Genomic DNA, 25,125 nt, shown 5'->3' with positions numbered 1-25,125 from the left:
TTGGTTGTGATCTCTCCTCTTTCATTCATGATTTTGTTGATGTGGGTCATTTCTCTTCTCTTTTTGATAAGTCTGGCCAGGGGTTTATCAATCTTGTTAATTCTTTCAAAGAACCAGCTCCTAGTTTCGTTGATCTGTTCTACTGTTCTTTTAGTTTCTATTTCATTGATTTCTGCTCTGATCTTTATTATTTCTCTTCTCCTGCTGGGTTTAGGCTTTATTTGCTGTTCTTTCTCCAGCTCCTTTAGGTGTAGGGTTAGGTTGTATACTTGAGACCTTTCTTGCTTCTTGAGAAAGGCTTGTATTGCTATATACTTTCCTCTTAGGACTGCTTTTGCTGCATCCCAAAGATTTTGAATAGTTGTGTTTTCATTTTCATTGGTTTCCATGTATTTTTTTAATTCTTCTTTAATTTCCTGGTTGACCCATTCGTTCTTCAGTAGGATGCTCTTTAGCCTCCATGTATTTGAGTTCTTTCTGACTTTTGTCTTGTGATTGAGCTCTAGTTTCAAAGCATTGTGGTCTGAAAATAGGCAGGGAATGAGTCCAATCTTTTGGTACCGGTTGAGACCTGATTTATGACCTAGGATGTGATCTATTCTGGAGAATGTTCCATGGGCACTAGAGAAGAATGTGTATTCCGTTGCTTTGGGGTGGAATGTTCTGAATATGTCTGTAAAGTCCATTTGGTCCAGTGTGTCATTTTAGCATGGTAAATGGTTTTCCACCCCCTCACTTTCAATCTGGGGCTGTCTTTGGGTCGAAAATGAGTCTCTTGCAGACAGCATATCGATGGGTCTTGTTTTTTAATCCAGTCTGATAGCCTGTGTCTTTTGATTGGGGCATTGAGCCCATTTACATTCAGGGTAACTATTGAAAGATAGGAATTTAGTGCCATTGTATTGCCTGTAAGGTGACTGTTACCGTATATTGTCTGTGTTCCTTTCTGGTCTATGTTGCTTTTAGGCTCTCTCTTTGCTTAGAGGACCCCTTTCAAGATTTCCTGTAGGGCTGGTTTTGTGTTTGCAAATTCCTTTAGTTTTTGTTTGTCCTGGAAGCTTTTTATCTCTCCTTCAATTTTCAATGACAGCCTAGCTGGATATAGTATTCTTGGCTGCATATTTTTCTCATTTAGTGCTCTGAATATATCCTGCCAGGTCTCTGTGGATAGGTCTGTTGCCAATCTAATGTTTCTACCCTTGTAGGTTACATATCTCTTCTCCCGAACTGCTTTCAGGATTTTCTCTTTGTCTATGAGACTCGTAAGTTTTACTATTAGATGTCGGGGTGTTGACCTATTTTTATTGATTTTAGAGGGGTTCTCTGTGCTTCCTGGATTTTCATGCCTGTTTCCTTCCCCAAATTAGGGAAGTTCTCTGCTATAATTTGCTCCATTATACCTTCTGCCCCTCTCTTTCTTCTTCTTCTGGGATCCCAATTATTCTAATGTTGTTTCGTCTTATGGTATCGCTTATCTCTCAAATTCTGCCCTCGTGATCCAGTAGTTGTTTATCTCTCTTTTTCTCAGCTTCTTTATTTTCCATCATTTCATCTTCTATATTACTGATTCTCTCTTCTGCCTCATTTATTCTAGCAGTTAGCGCCCCCATTTTTGATTGCACCTCATTAATAGCCTTTTTGATTTCTACTTGGTTGGATTTTAGTTCTTTTACTTCTCCAGAAAGGGTTTCTCTAATAACTTCCATATTTTTTTCAAGCCCAGCTAGTATCTTTAAAGTGATGATTCTGAACTCTAGATCTGACATTGTACTAATGTCCGTATTGAGTAGGTCCCTGGCGGTCGGTACTACCTCTTGTTCTTTTTGTTGAGGTGATTTTTTCCGTCTTGTCATTTTGTGCAGAGGAGAATAGATTAATGAGAGAACAAAATGCTAGCAGAGTAACAACGTCCCCAGAAAATATACTCTAAACAAATCAGAAAAAACCTGAAGCAGTGGGAAAAGAAAGGGAAAGAGAGAAAAAAGAAAAAGAAAAAAAAGAAAAAATAAAGATAAAAACAAAAACAAACAAAGCAAAACAACAACAACAAAAAAACCAGAATGTGATCAAATATGATCAGGCTGGTATATAGATCAGTGCCACACACTAGATTTGGGGTGTATTTTGGTCTTTTAGAAGAAAGTGCCTCCCAAAATTTTAAAGAAAGAAAAACTTATATATGTACAAAAATAAGGGTTGATATGATGAAGGGATGGAATATGACTGTAAAGATGGAAATTATAAAAAATTTTATAAAAGGAATTGGTAAGAAGTTATTTGAAAAAAGAAAGAAGAGGATTTAAAAAAAGAAAAAAAAAAGGGAGAGGATGTGATCAGGCAGGGGAATAGAAAACACCATATACTAGAGATTTAGGGTATATTTTGATCTGTTAGAAGAAACTATCTCAAAATTTTAAAGAGATAACAACTTATATATATAAGCCAAAAATACGGGTAACTACTATGAAGGGATAGAATATGACTCTAGGGCGCCTGGGTGGCTCAGTTGGTTAAGCGACTGCCTTCGGCTCAGGTCATGATCCTGGAGTCCCTGGATCAAGTCCCGCATCGGGCTCCCTGCTCGGCAGGGAGCCTGCTTCTCCCTCTGACCCTCCCCTCTCTCATGTGCTCTCTGTCTCTCTCATTCTCTCTGTCTCAAATAAATAAATAAAATCTTTAAAAAAAAAAAAAGAATATGACTCTAAAAATGAAAAATAAAAATGTTTTTTTTAAAAAGAGGGATTGATAAGATGTTGGTTGAAAAAGGGAAAAAGAAAAATTCAGAAAGAAAAAAAAGAAAAAAAGACAGTTAAAAAAAATTAACTTTGAAAGACTAAAGAATCATGGTAAAAAAGCCATGAATTCTATGTGCAGTATTCCCCTAGCGCTGGAGTTCTGCTGTTCTCATTGATGGGTAAACTTGGTCTTGGCTGGCTGTTCTCGCTGATCTCCTGGGGAGGGGCCTGTTGCCGTGGTTTCCAAATGTCTCTGCCGGAGGCAGAATTGCCCTGCCCTTGCCCCCTCCCGGCTAAGTAATCTGCTCGTGTTTGCTCTCCGGGGCTTTTGTTCCCTGCGAGCTTTCCGTACAGCTTTGGAGGCAGAGAGTGAAAATGGCGGCCTCCCAATCTCCGCCGTGGAGGAGCCGAGAACTCGGGGCCCCGCTCCTCAGTGAGCCCCCAGAGAAAAGCCGTCAGTCACTCCCGTCTCCCCGGTCTCCAGCCGCACTCCATGCTCACCCCGCCTGTGACCGCGCATTTCTATCTCTGGCACCCGACCCCGTGCGGAGTCTCCAAACCCAGCAGATCCCTGCGGTGCGCTCCCACGTGGCTCCTCCCGGGGGAGGAAGGTGAGTCTCCCCGGATCTGCCGCTTGTTGGGTCCCTGCTGGAGGAGCAGTGGCCCGACTGTGCCCTGGATCACGGTTTATGGCAACCCCGAGCTGAGAGCCCGCGCCTGGGCTCCGCCTCTGCAGCCGGCTTCCCTGCTCCGATACCTGGGAGCTCTGCCACACTCAGGCACCCCCGGTCTTTCTGTGACCCCGAGGGTCCTGAGACCACACTGTCCCGGAGGGTTCCACCCCCCGCTTAGCCACTGGGGCGACTTCCCTCAGTGGAGCCGACTTCTAAAAGTTCCGATATTGTGTGCTCCGTGGTTCTATCACTTGCCAGAAGCGGCCGCCGGAGGCCCCTCCCCCGCTGTCTATCCTCCCGAATATCGCCTCGGATTCACTTCTCCGCACGTCCTACCTTCCAGAAAGTGGTCGCTTTTCTCATGAGAGAGTTGTTGCTCTTCTTTTCTTGGATCTCCTGTTGAGTTTGTAGGTGTTCAGAATGGTTTGATCCCTATCCAGCTGAATTCCTGAGACCAGACGAAATCCAGGTCTCCTACTCCTCCGCCATCTTGCTCCACCCTCTCAAACTCCTTTTTTATATTGACCTATCATAAACTGTTTGTTTTGTATCATGACTCCATACGTGTATAACTGGAAAAAATTTCTTGAAGCAGTAACTTATATTCACTACCTGTAATCCTCTATGATATTCTCTAGTCTCTCCTTTGTTGTTGTTAAGATGTTGTTTGTGAACCGTACATTGATTTTAAGACCTGCTATTAGGAAGGAAGTACTCTGCTGCAGGAGGGTGGAGACCATATTTAGATTTGCTTACCATTGTATCTCTAGCACAAATACATAATAGAGAGTCAAGAGATATTTGAATTATAAAAGAATGAATACATGGATAGATGGATGAATTAATGAATGACCCTAATCAGGAATCTAAATTAATGCCCCCTTTCAAACTCCATGTCTTGTTTTATACATTCACTATTTCCTTAATGCTGTGCTGAGTGCTAAAGAGATAAAGAAGTGTCGGACATAATTCTTGCTTTCAAAGATCTTGCTATCTAGATGAGAAAAATATTACAATTTGGAAAATTATCTTTTGAAGATTAAAGAGTGTGGAGTTTACATGAATGTGCTGAAGGAAAGAAACAGACAGCATGGGCTGGTGCAGTCAGGGAAACTTCTTGAAACTGGGAATTTTAATTTAGCTTTGAAGTAGGGATAGATTTCTCAGCCTTCTACTCACTCATTGACTAGGTCAGTCATTCTCAAACTGTAGTGAGCATCAGAATCACCTGGAGGACTGATCAAAACACAGACCACTGGGTCATCTTACCAGTTTCTGATTTAGTAGGTTTGGGATGGGATCCTGAGAATTTACATTTCTAACAGGTTCCCAGGTGATGCTGATGCTGCAGTTAAAATCCACACTTCGAGAATCACTGTTCTAACCATTCTGAGTGAGACCATGAAGGCTCTTGATGCCATGCTAAGGAGTTTAACCATTCAGGATTTTAGACAAAGAAGTGATATCACTGTATCAGTAAAGCAGAAAGATCATTCTGGGAGCAGTTGTTGAGAATGGATTGCAGAGGTGAGCCTTCCCCTAGATTTTGGAGCCAATGCAGTGATAAGTGACAGGTGGGAACCCACTCCTGCACAGCCTACCACTGTGGGAGTGAAGGTGGAGGAGAGGGGTGGAGTGAGGGCTGTTCCAGAGCCAGAACTGACGGTTCTTTGAGATCTACAGAGTAAAGGAGGAGGAATCTTGGATGACTGCAGGTTTCTAGCATCACGGACTGATTATATGGCAGTTCCATTAACTAAGAATCTATATTTATAAGTTTTAACATTTTAAATAACAAAATCCCAAATATTGTTTATTATCAAAGAGGTAACTATAGTGTAATAGAAAACATAGTTTGGGGCAGCCAGACAAGCCTGAGTTTAAATCCTGTTTGTGATGCTTCCTAGCATGTCATTTCACCCTTCTGGACCTCAGTTCCCTGTAAATAATAATACTCTGAACTGCAGTGCTTACTACAACATACTTCTTGGTGCTCCTCCCCCTGTGCCACCCCCAGTCCATTATCACCTCCACATGTCTCCCTGCTCTAATTACAGCACTGCCCTATGCAACCTCCTACACAAGTATTAGCTATGTTACCTTACACGGTTGTCCCCCATGAGATCACACATGGCTCATAGTCAGTGCTCAGAAAACTGCAAACCACATCCTGGCATATGCATTGGCCACTGTGTATGTAAAGCTTCTGTCCTACTTACCAAGTGATTCCATTTTTTCTCTGTCAAGCACCAGGATATATTCATAAACGCCACCCATTGATCCAGACGTTATGTAATGAGTGCCATAGTTATTGATGAACTTGGCATACATGCCATAATTGTACTGCTCTGGGAGCTCCATTAGCGTTTGCAGCATGCCTTCATCCAGCACAATATTGTCCCTCCTCATCTTAAAATGAGCAGTCTGCACCTTTGTGAAAATTCTCAGGAAATTATATTTCTGCCAGCAACCACCACCATGGAATAAGGGACGAGAAGAAACAGAGTGCACATGTTACTACATGACATAATGCGAAAGGTAGCATTTAGTAGCTGTGGGAAATATATATTTACATGTAAACACATGAGCATAAATACGTTAGTATTATTCTATTTTACAGGCATATATGAAACACCAGTGTGTGCCTGGCTGCTTCTCTCATGCCTGCCTCTCTGTTCCCACTGCCCCTGTTCAGGTCCTCTTCTCCTCCACTCTCATCTGGGTTGGTTCCTGCAATGTGCTTCATGATGTTGCTCACTCTGTTCTGCCCCCAGTCCATTGTCACCTCCACTAATTACTCTGCTCTAATTACAACACTGCATGATGCAACCTCCTGCACAAGTATTCCATATCCACTCACAATTATGCTTAAGAATATCTTTGATGACATGAAGTGCTGACCTTAGCTATTGATGTAACTTACTGAACAAGGATCTGTAAGAGCCTATAGTCACTTGCATTATGCCAGGAGCAGAGGACGTAATCTTGAATGAGATAGGCCCCTGCCATCATGGAGCTTACGTTCTAGTGGTAATCTTGTACTATTAAGGAATAAAGAAAAGCAAGCTCCTGAGATAATAAAAAAGAGACAAAACTGGGATAATTTTGGATTGGCTCAAGAGGAATGGGATTGGGGTGCCTGGGTGGCTTAGTCTGTTAAGCATCCGACTCTTGGTTTTGGCTCAGGTCATGACCTCAGGGTTGTGGGATCGAGCCCCACACTGAGCTCCGTGCTGGACATGGAGCCCACTTAGGATTCTCTCTCTCTCCCTCTGCCCCTTCCTTGCTCAGGCTCTCTTGCGCTCTCCCTCTCTAAAAAAAAAAAAAAAAAATTAAGAGGAAGAGGATTGTGCATGGGCATTACTTCCAAGTAAACCTTGATCCAAAGTGATAGTGAAATTTTGAAAAGACCATCTGCTTTGAGAAAAGTCCACATGACCATGTAATAGCCAGATCTCAGAACAATTCTTTCCCTTTAGAGCAATAGCTAACTTGGTGGAAAAGCTCCAGAATGGAAATCTGTATTTGTTGAATAAGTTAATTTTCATAACTGTATTTTCATCATCCAGAATAATTTTTTGGGCCCCAGCTAAACCCACAGTGCTGGCATCAATATTGTTGCGGCATTTTGGTAAACTTTGAATCAATTGAGTAAATATTTCTGGCCCCTGACGATTTCTCCATCCTCATCACTCCCTAGGTTCCCTTCCCACCCTGTGCGTCAGCTGGTTGAAGTCCTTGCAATCCCACATTAGTGTGAGGCCACCTGTCATCCCCAGGACTTCACATACTGCTGTTTCCCAGGCCCAGAATACCCTTGGCTGACTCCCACCTCCCTTCATCGGGACAACCTGTACTGGTCTTTAGACCCCGGTTTAGGTGGACGTCCCTCCCTCAAAGGAGCATTGCCTGGTTGCTCAGGTTAATAGGAAGTTAGTGGTGAATGTTTGATGAATCAATGAATGATTGACAGAGCACACCAGTCCTCCAATCTATTCCGAAAAGCAAGGCTCGCTTTCGAATTCTTCCCAACCTAGTTTACAGGGCCTGGCTTTCTCTTTAAGACATTACTATTCTAAGTATTTCCCTGTTTGCTCCAGGTAACCATGAAAAAGAATGGGGTGAGGCGATAAGAGTTCTACTCTTATCATTCAATTTTATTCCCTTTGTGATGATTCTGTGTGCAAAAGCATAGTAAGAAAAACAAACATGATTACCACTGATCAGACATTTCCAATTACACAGGCAAATGCAGGTTCAATTACTACTGTACTTTTTAATGCAGTTAAGGTAATGCATGTTCAGTTTAAGATTATGGAATACTGTTTGACACAGGCATTATGCTTTAATACCTTCTTATTATACTTGTTTAACTCATTCAAGAACGAAGAGTCTCGTGACCCGGATACATCCACATCCAGTGTTACAGGGCTGCTTATAGGGCCCACACCAACAGTTACTCCGGCCGACACAGACTTGTCATTTTTTACTTTAGAAAGAAGGTCACGTGCATCATCGTACAACTCTGAGGAGAGTCTAGTATCTGCCAGGGCCTGAAAAGAAGCAAACAGATGTTAGCTTTGTGCACACAGAGTTATATTCCAATTTGTGCTTAATATTTAAATCTTTGCTCTGTAAAATATCACAAAGCAGATTCTTATCAATAATTATTTTAAAAGGCTACTCCAGGCATCAGATTGCTGCTCACTCACTAAAATACCGAAAATATAGCAGTTAGTTTATTTGTTGCTTAGTGGCAGTGTTAAAATATTTATTTAAATACACACACTCATGATTCTGATAAAATGCTGTATTGTTCCGAGTACGGATTTTTTTTCCAGCTGACTTATCTTTCCTGTAGAGAAGGTCACCTGTCTCTGCAGTGGAGACATCCAGAAAGCCACGTCTGGGTGTGGATCTGGGAGGAAAGGGGCAAGGAAGCCGAACGAGTGGTGGGAGCTCTAGGCAGAGGTATGCTCTCGTGCTGCCCACAAATGCAAGGTTCTTTCATTCCAGGCACATGGTAGGGTTGTGTGTCTCTGCCGGCTTTAATGGAGGCATGGTCTTGTGCCTGGTCTGAGCTGAGAGAACAAGGCTTAAGAGCACATGAGTGGTTCGCTCGGCAATCACGAGAGCATGTGTTGAGATGGAGCCTCCATTCGTTTGGGTCCCGAGTGTCTTTGATGATGAGTGCTCCTTCCACCTTGGGATGGATGCATAGCATAGGGCATTGTTGCTTTAAAGCACTGAGATTTCAGAATCCTTTGTTGTCACGGCATAGCCTAGTCTGTCTTGCTGGACACGTAAGCGCCAGAGCATCCTCAGGGTTAGGGAAACGGTGTCGTCTTTGTCTTCCAGCTCGGCTTGCCAGAGGCTGATAGCAGCGGTGGAAGCTGGGGGGGAGGGGAGGGGGACCATGAGCCTGGCTTTGTTCTACTGTCAGTATTTTTCTCTTGAGAAAGTTGAGGGAGGGGGGATGTGACTAGTAATTGTTCAGAATCCTTGGATCCTACCATCTCTCTGTAAAGATAGAATGCACATGACTATATGGACACAATGTGTATAACTTGTCTTCCCTTCTAAGTGACATAGAGCCGGGGCTCCGTTGACCTAGATCTGGGTTTGAATCTTGTCTCTGCCACCTACTGCAGTAGGCCTTTGGGCCTGACACTTTCTCCCTCTGAGTCTCTCGGTCTTCTTCCTATCTAAAATGGGGCAGTGATAATATCTACCTCATTGTGTTGTTGTGAGGATTAAATGAGAAGATTTGTGTGGAAGCATGTGATCTGGTGCACGGTGAGCATCCGGTGAAGCCGTCAGTGTGGACATCTCACCCAGAGTGGGGGAGGGTTACAGAAAGGAGTGGTCGGGAGTAGGCTCTGGAACTGGCCATGAGCCATGGGGGGCTCTGAGTGCCCAGGAGAGCACAGAATTTTAGAGATGGAGAGAATTTAGGGATCCACAGCATCTTGCAAGCGCTTCTCAACAGCAGAACCCTTTCTGTAAACAAAATCCCATATGGAAAACCAAGATAGGAAAGTTATCAGAGAAAAGACAAATAAGGAAAGTTATCAGAGAAAAGACAAACACCATGTGATTTCGCTCATAATGTGGAACTTAAGAAACAAAACAAATGCACAGAGGAAGAAAGAGACAAACCAAAAAAGATTCTTAAATACAGAGAACAAGCAGGTGGTTGCCAGAGGGGAGGTGGGGGTGGGGGAAGGATGGGTGAAACAGGTGAAGAGAATTAAGAGTACACTTACGATGAGCACAGGGTGATGTGCGGAGGTGTTTTTGTACACTTGAAACTAATATAACACTGTGCGCTAACTATACTGGAACTTTGAAACAAAGCAAGAAAGGAGATGATCAGTAGGCAGCTGCTCTTGGTGAAACAGGGGCCTTGGGCTCAGAAAACTGCCCAGCTACCTCCTCTCCTAACCCCCAATTTACATGCTGGGAAGCTGGGCCCAGGGAGGGGCAGGGAGCTGCTCAAGGTCTCAAATACTTACAGTCTAACAGAGCACGACTTGAACTAGGTCTTCTGACTAGCAGCCCAGAGAACTGGACCTCGAATCTGTTTTCATTGATTATGGAATGGAGCCAAGATGGTCACACTTCTGTTCTGCCTCTCGTTGGCCCTGCCCTTGCCCTTGCCTGTCAGTGCCCTTCAGCACCGAGCATGTGTAGGGGCAGATGTAAAGGGACCTTCAGCCACCAGCAAGCCCTACAGGAAATAGAATCTTCCAAAGCTAGGAGTCCATCCCCAGGAACAGAACTCTCTCTCCCCGCCCCCACCCTACAGTGGCCTATGAGCGCCCTGTGCAGACTTACCTCAAAGTGGTACTTGAGGAAGTTGTAGGGCTTCCGGAAGTACTTCTCATCCTCTCCGTAGTAGAGATGCTCACAGGTGGGGTCATAGCGAAGCTCCCTCCATTCCCCGTTGTATACTGTCTCACACTGGCCCCCATAATACCTGGCATCATACACGCTCTGAGTTTCTTCCTGGGTCAGGATATTGTACCTAAATCAAAAAGGCAGGCACCTTCTGGGAGAGAGCCCTGGAAAGGCAAAAGTAGCATCCTCTGGAAGATGTTATTGTTGGGCCGAGCAGCAGCTTCTAGAACTGTGTTCTGTGAACCCCTAGGGTTCCTCAAAGTACCTTAAACTCTGCTTTGGGTAACACTGGAAACCTGAGTGGGCTCAGCCAGGCCCCCAGGTTCCCTTTGACAGCTCCATCAGCACCTAGAACAGTGCTTCCATAGAGAAGGCACTCCTAAAAATTTGTTGTGTGAATTACAAAGGAATATGCACAATTATCAAAACTCCAAGCACAGAGCCCATTTCCCAGCTCTGCCACACCTAGCTGTGTGACCTTGGGCAAATCATTTAACCTCTCTGTGCCTCAGTTTAGTCATTTGTAAAAAGCAGTTAATACTACTGCCCTCAGAGAGCTAAATGCCTTACAACATGGAAAGGAACCAGAAAGTACTTAGCATATATTAAGTACTGAATAAACATTACTGTTGTTGTTTTTGTTTGTACTGTTTCAGAAAAAGGCTCTGCAGGTAAAAAATAGATTTGACATATTGACTCTCAGTGCTAAGTTGAGACTCTAATCCTCAGAAAGGCCATTATCTCCAAGGAGGGATGGAATGTCAGAGGGTGCAATTTGGAAATCATGGAGACTCCTGTTTAATTTCTAGCTCTGTCATGTACTAGCTGTGTGAATCTGGACATATTCTAGATGCGTTCTGAAGCTTGTTCTCCTCATTTGAAGAATGGACATAATAAAACTACTTCTCATGGTTTTTGTGACATCTAAATGAGAGTATTAGTTGTAAAGTTGTAGCACATATTGGGCACTCCAAAAATGATACTTCCTCTCCCCTAGCCCAGTACCCTTCCAGAAATACTTTCCCTTGCTTCCTGCTCTGGGGCATTTCTCATCCATCTGCCCAGGAACTGCATTTTAGGTTATAGATGGTTGAACCATATTTAGGCACAAACAGTGTTACACAGGTGAAAAACAGCTTTAATTTTCTAAAAAAGAGAAGGTTAACTAAACAAAAGCATTTTGACTTGGCTAAGAGATCCAAGGACTAACAATCAAAGGGACTTATGGTATAGATAATAAAATGATTGCTTGTCTCTGCCTCTCAAACTCCTATTCAGCCTTTAAAACCCAACTCAAACATTGCCCCCTCTATCTAACCTTCTTTGATTATCCTGTACAGATAGTTGTTCCTTCCTCTGTATTCACATGGCATTCAGTGATTACCTTTGGCATAGCATTTGTCATATTTGCTCATTCCCTCCATGAAAAGGCACAAAGGCAGAAGATGAGCATGGGGTTAACTATGACTAAAACCTGCCTTGAAGGAATAAATGGATAATTATAGAGTACCTGGCACATAGTAGAAATTCAAGGTATGTTACCTTCCTTCTTCACCTCTTCTCTCCATCTCTTTCTTCATATTAATGGAAGTGATGTAGTAATAGCTATGGTGAATCGAATACACACTCTACCAGACATTTAGCATACATTAACTTTCAACCTCATGACAATCTTGCAAATGCAGAAATTGAAGCTCAGAAAAATTAGGTAATTTGCCTATAGTCACAGCTAAATTTTTTGACACTAAAATCTGGGTTCCTTCCCTTTATTTTGCCCCTTACCTTTCTGTCTTTTTGCCCATTGAACATGTTTCTGCCTTTGGCTTATAAATATAGGCTCTCTGGTGGGCCAGACAAAAACTCAAAGGAATAATTAGTCCTAAGATTATACTATAACCTCTAAGCATAAAAGGTTACTAAGTCTGTGTATCTTTAAAAAAGCTGATTGCAGAAGGCCCAGTGAAAATGAAAAGATATAGAGAAATTCCACTTTTTGGAAATCTATGCAGAAATACTCACATGTACAAAGATAATGTGCAAGGATGTTCATTGTAGCATTGTTTATAAGAGGAAAAAAAATGGGAACAATCTATCTTTCAATAGGAAGTAGTCAAATAAATTTTCATGTAGTTACGCTATGGGAGAAGAGTCAGCAACTTTTTTTTATAAAGGGCCAGATATTAAATATGTTAGGCTTTACAGGCCATAGGTCTTTGTTGCAAATACTCAACTCCCATCACTGCAGGGTGAAAGCTGCATCTCAATAAAACTTTAATGACAAAAACAGGCAACAGACTGAATTTGACCTTTAGGCCATAGTTTGCTGACCCCTGTTATAGAACACCATGTTGCTTAGAAAAATAATAGAGGGCGCCTGGGTGGCTCAGTTGGTTAAGTGACTGCCTTCAGCTCAGGTCATGATCCTGGAGTCCCGGGATCGAGTCCCGCATCGGGCTCCCTGCTCAGCGGGGAGTCTGCTTCTCCCTCTGACCCTCCCCCCTCTCATGTGCTTTCTCTCATTCTCTCTCTCTCAAATAAATAAATAAAATCTTTAAAAAAAAAAAAAAGAAAAATAATAGAAAATGTGGGGGGAAATCTTCAAAATATATTATTAAGAAAAAAAAGCAAGTTAGATACAATCACATTTATGTAAAATATACTTATGTTTATCCTGCACAATACATATAGGCATATCTTCCATATGATGTATATTGTCAGTGCATTGTTTACATGATCTGAAAGTCCTACACCAAACTGTTGACAGGGGTCAGTTCCAGGGAGGGAAGTGAGAGGGGGTGACTGGGTAGAGTGCAGGTTGGGGAGGGCAAAGGAAGACTTTTGGTTTTTGCCTCAAACAGGTATTACTTCTATAGCAATAAATAAAAATTTAAAAACTGGAACATGCTTAAATTAAAAAAAAAAAAGACACCAGGAAAAAGACTTCTGAGATCTTGAGCAGAATGAAAAACCGTCCAAGTGTCAGCTATTGGGAGTGGAGGTAGGGCCAACCTGCTGTCCAGTTTGGGCAAAGCACACTCAGGAAGTATATTTAAATGCTCCTTTGAATCACATGAGAGCAAGGTCATGGTCTGCGGTCTTTTTGCCAGTAAGGAGGGAATTCTTTTTCTCAAGTTAACACCTCACTATTTCATGCTTCTACTGTTTATCCCACAGTCACTTTCAAAGTCAAAAAAATCCCCTTTTATTAGTATTAGGGGCTGAATTGTATCCCCCTAAACATTTAGATGTTGAAGTCCTGGACCCCAAAAACCTCAGAATTTGACTGTTTTTTGGTGAGAGGGTCTTTATGTAGGTAATTGAGTTAAAATGGGGCCATTAGAGTGGGCCCTAACCCAATATGACTGGTGTCCTCATAAGAAGAGATTAGGGGTGCCTGGGTGGCTCAGTGAGTTAAGCAGCTGACTCTGGATTTTGGTTGAGGTCATGATCTCGGGGTCCTGGGATTGAGCCCCCATGTTGGGCTCTACCCTCAACAGGGAGTCTGCTTAAGGATTCTCCATCTTCTTCTGCCCTATCTGTGCTCGCACACTCTCTCTCTCTCTCTCTAAAATAAATAAATCTTAAGAAGAAGAAGAGGAGGAGCAGGGGCACTTGGGTGGTTTATTTGGTTAAGCGTCCCCCCATGCTCTCTCTCTCTAAAATAAATCAATCTTGAAGGAGGAAGAGGAGGAGGAGAAGGGCGCTTGGGTGGCTCAGTCAGTTAAGCATCTGGCTCTTGATTTCAGCTCAGGTCATGATCTCAGGGTCATGAGAAGGAGCCCCACACGGGGCTCCGTGCTCAGAGAGGAATATGCTTGAGATTCTCTCTCTCTCTCTCCCTCTGCTCCTCCCCCTGCTCTCTCTTGCTCTCTCCCTCTCAAATAAATAAAATCTTTAAAAAACGAAAAGCGATTAGGACCCAGACATACACAGAAGGAAGGCCATTGACAAGCCAAGGAGAATGGCCTCAGAAGAAGCCAACTCCACCAACACCTTGACCTCAGACTTCCAGCCTCTAGAACTGTGAGAAATAAATTCCTGTTGCTTATAAGCCACCCAGTGTGTGGCATTTTGTCATAGTAGCCTGAGTGGACCAATATGCCACCTCAGGGGGACAGTGAGAGCTGCCTCACTGGATGCACTGCACAAAGACCCTCTTCTGTCCTCAAAATAATACTCGTGATTGAAGAGCAACCATTCCCTGCTCCCAAACAGCCCGAGGGCAGGACTCACCCCAAGGCTGCATTCTCTGACCCTGGAATGGGGTCATATTGGCTGCAGTCATCTTCAGGGACCCTGACATCTTCACAGTCATCCTCGTCAGAGCCATCAAGACAATCCTTGTCTCCGTTACACACAAGGTGGCGTTTCAGGCAGCGATCTGAGAGAGGAGGGGCTGTGGATGCTTCCAGAGCCTCCCAGACTCCACCCTCTCCCCGTGACCTGCATCCAGAGTCGCCCAATCCATCCCACTTCTGAAACAGCCCCTCACTCCTCTCCATGATCATCTCTCCATCCTCACTGCCTCTGCCCTCCTTCCAGCCTTTCTGTCTCCCACCTGGAGCCCCACCCCCAGCTCAGGCCCTGCAGTAGGCTCCCCTCTAAAATCCCCCCACGTGGCAGCTCCTGTGATCTTTCTAAATGTCAGCTTGGCCACATCATCCCCTTGCCCTACATTGTTCTGTGGCTCCCATTCCCATTCTTCCAAATGCCACAGTCTGGTCTCCAGTACTCTGCTGGACCCATCCCCTGCCTCTCTTCCCAACACCTATTGCCAGTCCTTAAATCCCTGTGTGTGTTTGCACATCCTTTCTCCTAGCAAATTCATTGCTACTTCCTAAGTCTCCGCTCAAGTGCCATCTTAAAACCTGTTCTGACTCCCCAACACAGATTTGGGCATCCCCTGCTAGAGAGGGCCATTGGACCATGGGCCTATCTATGCCCATTACACTGACTGTCACACAGTATTGCCACTGACTCCTCGTAGGTCTCTCTTCCAAAGAGACAAGGAGTACCTTGAGGTCAGGCACTTTATCTTTTCACCTCGGGGTCCCCAGCAGGTATCACACCACTCAGCAGGTAGCACATACATGCCCAGCCGGTGTTTATTCAGTGAATGGATGAATGAATGAACTGGACCTTTTCTAAACGAGTTAACAGATATTCCTACAAATTCACATCAAAATTACTTGGGCTACTGGGTTGGCTTAAAATGCAGGCTCCTGAGCCCCATCCCAAACCTACAGAAGGACAACTTCTGGGGAAGGGCTGAGGAGACAGCGCTTTAACAAGCTCCTGGGTGACTGTTTTGCACATTCGGTCTGCCAGGGTGCAGCTGTTATCCCTCTGGAATGCTACTCACCTGTCTCCTTACACTGGAAATCCTGTCCACACTGTGCTTGCCGTAGACAAGCTGTGGGACTGTGACAGCTGGCTTGATCCCAGACATCGCCACTGCACATGGTTCCCCCAAACTTGTTTGGCTGCAGGAGGCTCCGGTATCGGTACTAAATCGGATTTTGAACCAGACACATTCATTGTCTATCAATCAAACAAGTTTTATGCAAGCAGGTCTCAGCTCAACATAAGGACTGTCTAATGATTGAGAGCTGCCTAAAAAGCTGCCTTTTGAGGGGTAAGTGTTCCTAAATGGTGGCGTTCAGCCAGAGGTGGCACAATCACCAGCAGGAATATTGAATAGGGCCTCCAAAGATCAAATGAAAGACCTTGCTTGAAGGACCTTCTCCCCCCCACCTTCAACCAGTTAGTACCTGTTCATCTTTCATGATTCATAATGCACCTCCTCTACATACTCTAGAGTTCCCTGTGCCTCCTTCTCTCCTCTCACTTGTCATATAAGGTTGTGATCCCTGGTCTACTTATTTATTTACCTTTCTCACTAGTCTAAGGACAGTTTGCCTATAGGGGGAGGAGTGGCGAAAGGATGACATGTCTTATTTGGCTTCATACATTTGACACTTGATCTATGGTCTATGCAGGAGGCCCTTTTATAAGATGTTTGTTGCTTTCCCTCTGTACCATTTCTTCTGGTCATGGCGTCCTTTCTTTCCTTGGGACATATCTCATATGGTTTAGGTAGGGATGATCTCACCCCCTAAGTCATGGGAATTTGTGGATATGAGCTAGGCCAGGCCAACCAGGGCACCCTATCTGCCAAGTTGCAATGGTTGGTTTAGGGATTGGTTCATGACTCAACCCTAGGGCAATCATTATTCTCTCTGAAGATTTTCTTTCAGAACTATTGGAAAAGACAATTTTTTCTGCTGAAGTTGCTGGGAACTGTGGGCATCAAGTGGTCATCTAGCCTACTATGTAGAAAGAGTCCATCCAAGAGATAGAGACATCGTCTGAGTCCCTGGGTCCAGCTTTGACTGCACATGAACAAATACTTGTTCAAAGAAGGACAGAAGGAATAAAAATGCATACCAGTCTTGGAGCTCTATGGTTTCATGATACTGCTTTCTATATGGTATACAGCTTCGGGCACTAGTGTAGAAGGAAGAAGCTGAACACTAAGCTATTCGGAGAAATATGAGGTTCTATTCCCACCTTCAATTAGCTTAGAGACTACTTGAGGAGATAAAATAGATAATAATAGGAAATGTATGGAGAGCTCCACGCAGAGTGTCCAAGAAGGGAATTTGCAGCGCCATATTTTCTGGTGCCTCTTGCCTTGGATCAGCCCACAATCTCCTCCTTTAAGATTGTTCATAATGAAGTAGGCAAGCAATGGTTTGAGCAATAAGGAAAATGAGTTCTTAGCCTAATTCTCATTTCTTTTCTTTTCTTTCTTTGTATAGTTGGTGCACAATAGTACATTAATTTCAGTTGTACAACAGAGTGATTCAACTTCTCTATTTATAATATGTTCACGAGCATAGCTACCATCTATCACCATACAATGCTGTTACAATACCAATGACTACATCCCTATGCTGTACTTTTCATCCTTGTGGCCTACTTATTCCATAACTGGAAGCCTATATATCCCAGTCCCCTTACCCATTTTGCCCATCTCCCCCCCCCCCCCCCCCCCCGCCACCACCCATTTTTTTTTTTTACTTATACGTCTGGTTCTGCTTTTTGTTTTTTTGTTTGTTTATTCCTGAGTCTATTTCTTACTTGCTGTATAAAGTATCAGTGCCTGGTACTTTGTGCCTTAGTTTTCAAATCTGTTAAAATGAGGTGGTCAACCAAGATGACCTCACTAATTACAGTTACTAATGATTCTTTCACCTGTGTCCTGTAGGTGCAAGAGCATGAGCATGAGAATTTAGACCGACTGGGTTCAGATCCCAGAGTCACTTACCAACTCACCATGAGCGAGCCACTTACGTTTTCTGAGTTCCTGTTTTCTAATATATAAAGTGGATGTGATGACCCCTCACTTTGAAAGGGTTTTGTGAGAACTGAGTGAGAGAATGTGTGGGGAAAGCACCCAGCCCTGTGTCTGGCATATTCTTGGTGCTCAGTGAACAGAAGTGGGTGTCCACATCATTATCAGTGGAGTCTTTTCCAGCTGATTCCAGTGGGTGCATGTACAGCAATGCAGCTTCGCCCTCTCTCTCTTCTGGCCTACTTCTGCCTCCGCAACTGCTCATTAGTAAAGAAACAGAGAGGTCTGCAAAAAAAGAGCAAACCTGTCCATTTGCCTTTCCTGCCTCCCAGTTAATAAGATTGTAAACTCAATGGGAAGAGATTATAATTAATGATCAATACAGGAATATTAGGATATTTTCATTCTCTTTCCACATCTTGTCAAGATGCAGTACATAAAGGAGTGCTCAGCACACCAGCGTAGAGCCAAGTCTTCTCACCCTTCATAATGTTCACCAGAGTTTTAAGACCTGCAGTTACCAATATGATGGTGATGGTGGCTACCATTTATTGAGCGCTTACAAATGGCTGGACACTTCACATTCTTTATCTCATTCAATCCTCACAAATTGAGGAGGTTAAGTACTATTCTGAATCCCACTTTAAGCTGGGTTGGAATGCCAGTTCTGCTACTTACTGTCTGTGTGTCACTGAGTAAATTACTTAATGTCTCAGGCACCTGGGTGGCTCAGTTGGTTAAGCAACTGCCTTCAGCTCAGGTCATGATCCTGGAGTCCCGGGATCGAGTCCCACATCGGGCTCCCTGCTCGGCGGGGGGTCTGCTTCTCCTTCTGACCCTCCTCCCTCTCCTGCTCTCTGTCTCTCATTCTCTCTCTCTCAAATAAATAAATAAAATCTTTAAAAAAAAATTACTTAATGTCTCTAACCCTCAGTTTTCTCATCTGTAGGAGGAGAGATCTGAGAGTCTTGTGAAGATTAGTGATAAGACATGTAAAGAAGCCAGCACTTGGCCTGGTTCCTGGAGTGCACTCATTAATAATAGTTACCAACATCAGCATCATTTTTGTAGCCAGATATTGGGCTCTCCAGAAGGACTTGTGACTGAGTGGGGATTGGATTCGATGGCCACTAATCTCACTTATGACTCTCCACAGAATTCGGGGCGAGGTAGTAGGGAGTGAAGTGGTCAGGCACATGGGCATTTTGGAATCAGACTGACCAAGTGTTAAGTCTAGGCTTGCCTCTTTCTTTGTGGGTGACCTAACCAAAGGGACAATGGTATCTATCTATCACTTATAGTTGGCTATGAAAGTCAACTAGGACAATTTATTAAAGCATTAGCACAGTGCCTGGTATATAGAAATTATTTAATAAGTGGTAACTATAAATGCCATTATCATCCTTCTTGTGGTTTCTGTATTGGAATGCTGGTACAGACACGAGGTTCATTCCCACCAACTCCCCATTTTCTGGGTTGTTATCGAATAATGAAGATACTGCACTGCAGAGAGGTTGGTGCACATACTCCCGTAGGGACTTCTCCGTGGTGGTGCCCTGTGTTGGTATCATTAAGACATAATTTTCTTTTCTAGCTAGTCGATAATGTTTCTTTCCGGAACTGCACATCTTTGTTTGGGTGATTTTGAGAGGGGGAAAAAAACATATTCATAAGAAGCAATTAGGGGTGGTCTTTCACTTAAGTAATTAACAGAATTTAATGATTTTAAGGATCACGTGTGTTTAGAGTCATGAAGGGAGTAATTCAATTCCCATTTAAATAGTAAGCCATTCACGTGTGCTATCTGCTATCTAAACTGTAACACATGAGAAAAAAAATACATAGTTTTGGATGTATAATAAGTTAAATGATGGCCATGCAAAGAAATCAAGTCCTAGTCCTTGAAAGTTGTAAATGTTACCTTATTTGGGAAAAGGGTCTTGGCAGATATTATTAAGGTTTTTGAAATGAAGAGATTACACTGGATTATCTGGGTAGGCCCTAAACGTCATCACAGTGTCCCTATAAGGGGAAGGCAGAGGGAGATTTAACACAGACACGCAAAGGAGACACACAGAAGAGAGGGGGTAATGTGGCTGCAGCGGCAGAGATTGGAGCCCAGAGATTGGCCATAAGTCAAGGATTGCCGTTGGTCACCAGAAGCCAGAAGAAGCCAAGAACAGATTCTCCCCTAGAGCCTCCAGAGGGAGCGTGGCCCTGCCAAGCTTCTGCCCTCTAGAACTGTGAGAGAATACATTTCTGTTGTTTTAAGCAACCCAGTTTGTGACAATTTGTAAGAGCAGATTCAGAAAACTAACATAGGATATCAAAGCAAGAAGAGATTTTGGGAGCTAGATATTTTTGCACAGTGCAGTCTAGGATTCTTTGGCATATCTCAGAAACAGGAGAGGCAGAATAAATAATTTCAGGCTTAGAAGCTGAATGAACTAGGTCCAAATTGTGTTTCCATCTGTAATGATTTTGAATTCCATTTGATTTTGAACAACTCATCAAACATTCACAGAGTAGCCCGGCATCTAACTGAGGAGTGGGTCTGGAGGCAGGAGAACCACCAGCATGTTCGGCTCTGCAGAAGCTCAGGTGAGGGAAGATCAGGTCTTGCTTCAGGCAGTGGGAGTTGGTTGGAGAGAAGGACACAGATAGTAATTATAAAAACAGCTAAGATTTATTGAACGTTCATTGTATGCTAGGTGCCGTGAAAACACTTTGCATACCTTACTCATTTAATGCTCATAATAACTCTATGCTATAAGTACTATTACTTCCATTTATAGATAAGGAATCAGAGGCATAGAGAGGATAAACTATATGCCCAGAGTAACACAGCATATAGGGTGCAAAGCCAGAATCTAAACTGAAGAATCAGAGCTTAAACACTTAGACTTGACAGCAATGTGCCAATACACATGGTCTAGGCAGTGGTCTACCAACTGGGAGAGGTGGGAGCCTGGAGCCATCCCACCCTGGGTGCATACAGTAAAGGCATGTGTTTTCTGTAGAGATTTTAAAATAGTAATAACACAGAATAGAAGTTATTCTGCCTTTTATCATCACCATGAGCCAGTGATCCTGACCAAGATCAGGATTTTAATACTCCTCTCTAGCAGAGCAGAGTTCTCCCAAAGTCCCTCTTTCCTTGACATGCCACTGGCTTTAGGGACCATTTTGGACTATTCAAAACCAGGTAGGTGGACAAAATAGACTCATGCCTGTTCATTGGGTGTGTCCATCTTTTCACCATGAAAGTAGAATCCTCAGGAACATCGTCTGGTTTATCTCAGGTCCCCACAGGTCATTTAGCCCCTCTCGATGACCATCACTGGAGGGCAGCAGACTGACCAGGACCCAGAGAGGCCACACGGATCAGTGGGCCCATGTCTGAATGTCCACCTCTCTGCACACAAGCCACAGCATACATATCTTTTGCAGACTCGCCCAATAATGGCTTATAAACCAAATCAGAAAAAGTTCCACCGTCCCTGTGCCCATGGCTTCCAAATACCTATTTCTACAGCTGATTTCTCCCCAGACCTCTCAATATATAGACCTGTTTATCTCCATTTAAATGCCTAGTACACCTTTCAAATATCAAATGCCCCCAAACTGGTCACGAATGTCTTACCTTTTTGTCCTGGCATGGAAAGCAGTCTGTCCATTCTGACCAGTTGCTGAGCTGGCAGCTAACTGCTGTGGAGCTCGAGCTCTGAACAGCCCGACTTACTCTCCTAGAGAGAGGGGAGAGACATCTGCTTCAATTTTTAAAATTCTTATTATGATAGTTTTTAGTTTTGTTATAAATTCAAAAAGATCTTTTAGTATGAAGGTATCGAAAACAGATTCATTTTTCCCCAGCGTTGTTGAGGTCTAAATGACAAAAATTGTATATGTTTTAGATGTATGATGTTATGGTATAATATACATTGTGAAATGATTACCACAATCAAGCTAATTAATACAGTGATTCCCTTACACAGTTGTGTGTGTGTGTGTGTGTGTGTGTGTGGTGAGATCTAGAGATCTACTCTCTTAGCTAATGTCAAGTACACAGTACAGTACTATTAACTGTAGTCACCATATTATACATTAGATCCCCTGAACTTATTCATCTTATAACTGAAAATTATTTTTTTTTAAGATTTTATTTATTTATTTGACAGAGAGAGAATGAGAGAGCACATGAGAGGGGGGAGGGTCAGAGGGAGAAGCAGACTCCCTGCCGAGCAGAGAGCCCGATGCGGGACTCGATCCAGGGACTCCAGGATCATGACCTGAGCCGAAGGCAGTCGCTTAACCAACTGAGCCACCCAGGCGCCCCATAACTGAAAATTTTTATACTTTGACCACCCCTTCCCATGTCCCTCTTTGTAGCCACCATCCTACTCACTAGTTCTATGAGTTACACTCTTTTGGATTCCACATGTAAGAGAGATCATGCAATCTTGGCTTTCTCTGTCCACCTTATTTCACTTAGCATAATGTCCTCCAGGTTCATCCATGTTGTTATAAGTGACAGGAGTTCCTTCTTCTTTAGGGCCAATCAGATGTTGAATTTTTTAATCTTTTTTTTTTTTACCATTTTTAAAATTCAAGTATAATTAGCATACAGTGTTATATTAGTTTTAGGTATACAATATAATGATTCAGTAATTCTATACATTACTCAGTGCTCATCAAAACAAGTGTACTTTTAATTACTTTGTCTGTTTCACCCCTCCCCCACTACTTCCCCTCTGGCAACCACCAGATTGTTCTCTGTATTTAAGAGTCTGTTTTCTCGAAATCTTGCCATTTGCAACCACATGGATGGAACTAGAGGGTATTACGCTAAGTGAAATAAATCAATCAGAGAAAGACATGTATCATATGATCTCACTGATAGGAGGAATTCTTAATCTCAGGAAACAAACTGAGGGTTGCTGGAATGGTGGGGGCTGGGAGGGATGGGGTGGCTGGGTAATAGACATTGGGGAGGGTATGTGCTATGGTGAGCGCTGTGAATTGTGTAAGACTGATGAATCACAGACGTGTACCCCTGAAACAATAATACATTATATGTTAAAAAAAAAAAAAAGAAAAGAAAATAGTAGGAAGGGAAAAATAAAGGGGGGAAATCAGAGGGAGAGATGAACCATGAGAGACTATGGACTCTGAGAAACAAACTGAGGGTTCTAGAGGGGAGGGGGTGGGGGATGGGTTAGCCTGGTGATGGGTATTAAAGAGGGCACGTATTGAATGGAGCACTGGGTGTTATACCCAAACAATGAATATATATCAAAAACTAATGATGTATGATCTCAGGGTCTTGGGATCGAGCCCCACATCGGGCTCCCTGCTTGGCGGGAAGCCTGCTTCTCCCTCTCCCATTCCCCCTGCTTGTGTTCCCTCTCTCGCTGTGTCTCTCTCTGTCAAATAAATAAAATCTTTAAAAAAAAAAAAACTAATGATGTAATGTATGGTGATTAACATAACATAATAAAACAAAATTTTTTTTAAAAAGAGATTTTTTCCCTTTTTTAATTTGTTCATTTGTTTTTTTTTTTTTAAATATTGTATTTATTTATTTGAGAGAGACAGAGATAGTGAGAGAGAGCATGAGCAGGAAAGAGGGAGAGAAGAAGACTCCCCGCTGAGCAGGGAGCCCAATGCGGGGCTAGATCCCAGGACCCTGGGATCATGACCTAAGCCGAAGGCAGGTGCTTGGACGACTGAGCCACCCAGCACCCCTCATTTGTTTTATTTCTTAAATTTCACATATCAATGAAATCATATGGTCCCAGTAGTTTAATTTTGCTTTTGTTTCTCTTGCCAAAGGAGACCTATCTAGAAAAATGTTTCTACAGCTGATGTCAAAGAGATTGCTTCCTATTTCTTCTTCTAGGAATTTTATGGTTTCAAGTCTGACATTTAGGTCCTTAATCCATTTGAATTTATTTTTGTGTATGGTATAAGAAAATAGTCCAGTTTTATTCTTTTGCATGTAGCTGTCTAGCTTTCTTAGCACCATTTGTTGAACAGATTGTCTTTTTTCCGTTGTATATTCCTCCCTTTTTTGTTGTGGATTAATTGACCATAAAAGTGTGGGTTTATTTCTGGGCTTTCTATTCTGTTCTGTTGATGTATGTGTCCATTTCTGTGCTAGTACCCTACTGTTTTGATTACTGTATCTTTGTAGTATACCTTGACATCTGGGATTATGATACCTTCAGTTTTGTTGTTCTTTTTCAAGATGGGTTTGGCTATTTGGGGTCTTTTGTGGTTCCATACAAATTTTAGGATTATTTGTTCTAGTTCTGTGAGAAATTCTGTTTCTGTTTTGATAGGGATTGCATTAAATCTATAGGTTGCTCTGGATAGTATGGACATTTTAACAATACCACTCCTACTCTATGCAGGTGTGCTGCTGGAGCTCTTATATAAATTATCTTTTTAAATTCTATATCAATCCTATTGTGGATCAAGTTATCCTAATTTTAGAGACCCACAAGTACAGAGGAGAGCTAACATTTTTTGTACATTAATTTTGTATTTTATAACTTCACTGAATTTATTACTTTTTTTTAAGTTTTTTTTTTTTTTTTTTATTTGAGAGAGAATGAGATAGAGAGAGAGCATGAGAGGGGGGAGGGTCAGAGGGAGAAGCCGACTCCCCGCCAAGCAGGGAGCCCGATGCGGGACTCGATCCCGGAACTCCAGGACCATGACCCGAGCCAAAGGCAGTCGCTCAACCAACTGAGCCACCCAGGCGTCCCTGAATTTATTACTTTTAATAGTTTTCTAGTAGAGTCTTTGGTTTTCTATGTATAGTATCATGTCATGTGCAAATAGTGACAGTTTTACTTCTTTCTTACCAATTTGGATATGTTTTATTTCTTCCTCTTGTCAGATTGCTTGGGACTAGGACTTCTAGGACTATGTTGAATAAAAGTGGTGAGTGGACATCCTTGTCTTGTTCCTGATCTTAGAGAAAAGGGTCTCCATTTTCACCAGTGAGTATGATGTTAGCTGTGGGCTTGTCATATATGGCAATTATGTTATTAATTATTATGTTGAGGTATGTTCCCTCTAAACCCACTTTGTTGAGAGCTTTTTATCTTTAATGGATGTTGAATTTTGTCAAATGCTTTTTCTGCATCTATTGAGATGATTGTGTGATTTTTATCTTTCATTTTGTTAATGTGGTGTATCATGTTGATTGATTTGTGAATATTGAACCATTCTTGCATCTCTGGAATAAATCCCATTAGATCATGGTGAATGATCCTTTTAATGTGTTGTTGAATGTGGTTTGCTAATATTTTGTTGAGGATTTTTGCATCTGTGTTCATTGGAGATAGCTTGTACTTTTCTTACGTGAGGCCTTTGTCCAGTTTTGGCATCAGAGTAATGCTGGCCTTGTAGAATGTATTTGGAAGCTTTCCTTCCTCTTCTATTTTTTGAA

General features: G+C 42.7%; 1 protein-coding gene across 1 annotated transcript in view; it reads right to left on the bottom strand.

Moving 5' to 3' along the window:
- The window catches only part of C8A (complement C8 alpha chain), a 70,673-nt gene that overhangs the window by 33,351 nt on the left and 12,197 nt on the right, over positions 1–25,125 (bottom strand). Inside the window, exons 2-7 of the mRNA XM_021683943.1 lie at positions 21,310–21,412; positions 15,672–15,816; positions 14,543–14,690; positions 10,247–10,436; positions 7,762–7,962; positions 5,629–5,869 (exon numbers count right to left, since the gene is read on the bottom strand). Coding sequence (XP_021539618.1) covers positions 5,629–5,869; positions 7,762–7,962; positions 10,247–10,436; positions 14,543–14,690; positions 15,672–15,816; positions 21,310–21,412 — 1,028 coding nt within the window. The remainder of the gene's footprint in view (positions 1–5,628; positions 5,870–7,761; positions 7,963–10,246; positions 10,437–14,542; positions 14,691–15,671; positions 15,817–21,309; positions 21,413–25,125) is intronic.

This window comes from Neomonachus schauinslandi, chromosome 4 (assembly GCF_002201575.2).
Source record: "Neomonachus schauinslandi chromosome 4, ASM220157v2, whole genome shotgun sequence".
Lineage (NCBI taxonomy): Eukaryota > Metazoa > Chordata > Mammalia > Carnivora > Phocidae > Neomonachus > Neomonachus schauinslandi.
Note: the sequence above shows the minus strand (reverse complement) of the source record. Positions and strands in the feature narration are given on the sequence as shown.